The following is a 3,714-nucleotide window of genomic DNA, read 5'->3' on the forward strand; positions in this document are numbered from 1 at the left end:
GAAGCTCTAGCTGTCCCTCCTTCGCTCCCCAGGCGCTTCAGGCGCGCTTTTGCCACCTGCTCACGGCCTTCCCGGCAGCCGGGACAGGCGGCCATCGGGAACACCGACAGCCCGCAGCGAGCCACAGCGGGCTGCAGCAGGGCACCGCGGAGGCGGCTCTGGGGGACGAGGACGGGGACACCTCCCGACCGCAGGCCCTTCCCTCCCGCGCCGCCTACCTGCGTCGCCCCTCTCCGCGGTCCGGGCGGCGGGCGGTCGCCGTCGGCGGGGAGCTGCGCCCTGGCGCCCCACGGGCCCGGCGCTGAAAGGCAAAGGCGACACGTTAGCGCACCGGGGCGCCCCGCGCCGCCCGCCCCGCAGCCCCGCGGGGCTCACCCGGCCGCAGGCAGGCGCACAGCAGCGCCCCGAGGAGCAGCCGGGCCTCCATGCGGGCGGCAGCGGCTTCCCGCGGGGCGGCGGCGGCGCCGGCCGCTACCTGCGCCCCGAGCTCCTGCCCGCCCCGCGGGCGGGGCCGGCGCGGCCCTGCCCGGCCCTGCTGGCCCCCGCCCGCCATCTTGGCCCCGCGGCCGCCGCCGCAGGGGACGGGGGAGGGGGCGGCCCGGCCCGAGCCCATCCCGCGACCTCCTTGGGGGTTTTGTTTGTGTGTTTGGGTTTGTTTGGGGCCTTTTCTCCCCCCTCCCTGCAGTTTCTCGCGATTCTGAGGTTTAGGAAACGGGTGGTTATCATGGCTTCGCGGCAGGGGTTGCAGTCGCGGTGCGGGCGGCGAGGCGCGGCCGCAAGAGGCGTGCGACGAAACGCGCTTGGGGCCCAGACGTGCGGGAATTTCAGATCGCTTGGTGTTACCGAGCTTCCCGAAAACTGCCTGCGCCTGCTGAGACGCCCGCGCACCTTGCCAAGGTTTAGTACGGAGCTTTGGCCCGAAAGCCCTGAAACGAGTATCAGAACGTGAATAATGAAATGAATTAGAGATGAACAGAATGGAGCATGGGGCTGAAATGTGTCAGCGGGTTTTCACAGATTCTGACAACCCTGTTCGTTTCTACAAATTTACACTCTTGAATTGGAAACTGTCTGAGGACCCTCTTACATGTTTACTCTTCCTTTTTTCTTAGGATTTAGTTTGCTGTCCTTGCTACTTTCACATTATTTTTTTCCCTTCCCCTTTTATCTGTTCTCTTATTCTTTTTTTTCTCAGTCCTTTTCCCTCTCCCATCTGCTGCTGCCTCTCTTCCCTCATTCCTCAGGTTTGCATATCTTGTAACAGAAGCTTTAGAAGCTGCCCGTACCAGGTGAGAAACTGTCTCAGATGAAAAGGGGCCCTTTTGACTGCTTTGGGAAGTCTGTTAACAGAAAGTCATTTAAAAGATCTCTTTCTGCCTTTGTAATTTGTCCCTGTGGATTGTGTTTCTTGCTGCAACGAGTGTTTCATTTCTAAGGGAAGGATGGATAACTAGTGATGTTTTCACTGACAATTTTGTTCCCTCCTGTAAATGCTGGGAGAGTTTGTGGATTAAAGAAAGGAAGGGGAGACAGAAAAGAGATTCTTTAACTTCAGCACAGCTCTTTCCAAATAATCATAAACAATTTCTTAGAAATGTGTACAATCCTCAGCCCATAGCGGAGCCTATCTACCCTGAATGCACCAKGCACTTGGCTTTGGTACATTTTCTCTGATTCAGTTGCATCAATGAAAGTAAAGAAAGTAGATCAAAAGCAACAGGTATCAGTTTACACAACACACATTTGAATGTATTTATTTGCCTAGTAAATGAGCTGCCTACTTTATCAAWTTTCCCTTAAAGCCACAAGTAGCAAACAATATCTGGCACCTGTTTACAGCTCATTTAGATGTGCTATGATTTTTCATTAAGAATTATATTAATGCCCAAAACTAATAAGYAGTCATAATTGTACCATCTTTTAATATGGTAGTTCTGAAGTTTACATTACTTCAAGTACATCTTGCAGATTTGCTGGYTATTAAGCTTGCTGTTTTGGAGCATGAGATAACTCCAAAGTAAGTTTGTGTGTTTTGTACTTATGCATAGAGGAGCACAGGATTTCTTGTAACAGAGCAGACTAATAGCCCTTCAAGTTTTTTATTTTTTCCCTGGTATACCCTTTGCCTGGTGATGCAGAGCAGTTTTCAAGTCACCAATTTTTCACAATATTTTACTACAGAAATTACTACATTAATTTCACAGTATTTTACTACAGAAAGAGGAGTTTCTGATTCCAGGAACATTTATCATCTGTATGACAAAAAGCTCACTTTCTTTCAGATGTATATAATATCTCTTTTGGCTGATAAAAGATTTACGTATGTCAGCACTTCCAGAAGGGATTAATATATATAAATTAATGTTATAGTCTATGTGTAAATTTAAAGGAAATACATATGGTATTTCATCTGTGTCCTTTGTATTTCGTGTATCTCCTTTCTTCTGCTATCAGATATAATTGCATATGCAGGGAAGACATTATATGGCTGTGTATCTGATGTTTGGATAGAACAGCTTTTGAATACTATGTGCTACTACAATTACCTTAGGTAGAAGACAAAACATTTGAGTTGCACTTCTGCTAAGAGAATATTTTGATTTCTGAAAACAGTTGTTGTCTTTGTATATATGTTTAAAATACATTTCTCTATTTTTCATTCTTGACAGCTGATAGGAGAAAACAGCAGCACTTTTAGCATTGAAACGTTCCTATACAGCAAGGCCATCTTCTGAAAGGGTAAGAGCAATTTCTAAAGGAGACAGTTTCGCTTAAGTTGGTTTACACACAGAAAAAATATAATGGCAGTATGGATTTTTTTAACAATCTTCTGTGCCTTCATATACATTTCCATCCCTTCAGAAKAAGGATATTATGTAAATATGTAAATTAGGTACGTGTGCTTATGTAAACCGGTTGCATTAGTTCTTTCCAGTGTTAGGCAGGCAAGGCTGATTCTGCCATGGGACTGGGGACATAGGCTAGCCAGGCTGTACGCTTGCTTCCAACCTTAATTGTAGAAGTCTGTGTTATCCTGTACTAGATTAAGGAAAGTGGGAGAAGAACCAGCCAAAGACAAAATTATCTGAATAAGATTAGTCAGAAATAGGCTTCTTTCTGGGCACTCTGAGCTTGATTCTGATACAGGTACGGAGCGGCAGTTGGCAAATCAGGAGCTACATACATAAGTAACAATATTCCTTTAGTGGGAAAGGCTGGTGGAAGTGAGATTAGGCTTGGAAACCCAACAATCGTAAACCAAACTCTTCCTGCTTACATAAAAATAAAAGCATTGAGATTATTTACAGTATAGCAATTCACTGAAGCAATTTCTCCTCCTCCCCCCCCCCCGCGTGTTGTTATGCTTTAAGTCTCACATCTTCGAGCTTTTCTTAAATAGCAGGGCTAGAGACATCTGTACTTAAAAGAAGCCGCGAAAGATGTTTGTCTGTGTCCGCGGGGAAGCACCAACTGTAACGCAGGCAAAACCAGCGTGTTGTGAGCGCCTCCRAAGCTCAAAGCGCAAGTGATGTGGGGAGGGGGGAGCGCTGCTTCGGGGCTCGAACGAGCAAAAGCCTCCCGCTCCTGGCTGGCAGGCGGCTGCTGCGGCGGGGCCGGGGGCTGAGCCTCGAGCAGCCGCCGAGGAGGAGCAGCAGGAGGAGGAGGAGGAGGAAGGCGCTGCGGCGCGCCTCCCTCGCGCGGGCCGCGGCGCGG

The 3,714-nt window shown here is 48.9% G+C and overlaps 2 protein-coding genes across 2 annotated transcripts in view; one reads left to right on the forward strand and one right to left on the reverse strand.

The window, feature by feature from the left end:
- OTOG (otogelin) overlaps positions 1 to 427 on the reverse strand; it is a 108,796-nt gene extending 108,369 nt beyond the window's left edge. The window contains exons 1-2 of the mRNA XM_085317135.1: positions 376 to 427; positions 219 to 301 (exon numbers count right to left, since the gene is read on the reverse strand). Of these exons, the coding sequence (XP_085173261.1) occupies positions 219 to 301; positions 376 to 427 (135 nt within the window). The remainder of the gene's footprint in view (positions 1 to 218; positions 302 to 375) is intronic.
- Positions 428 to 724: 297 nt separating this feature from the next.
- USH1C (USH1 protein network component harmonin) overlaps positions 725 to 3,714 on the forward strand; it is a 56,959-nt gene continuing 53,969 nt past the window's right edge. Inside the window, exon 1 of the mRNA XM_085317081.1 lies at positions 725 to 935. Coding sequence (XP_085173207.1) covers positions 725 to 935 — 211 coding nt within the window. The remainder of the gene's footprint in view (positions 936 to 3,714) is intronic.

This window comes from Rhea americana, unplaced genomic scaffold (assembly GCF_003343005.1).
Source record: "Rhea americana isolate MKP2758 unplaced genomic scaffold, rheAme1 scaffold_49, whole genome shotgun sequence".
NCBI classification, from domain to species: domain Eukaryota; kingdom Metazoa; phylum Chordata; class Aves; order Rheiformes; family Rheidae; genus Rhea; species Rhea americana.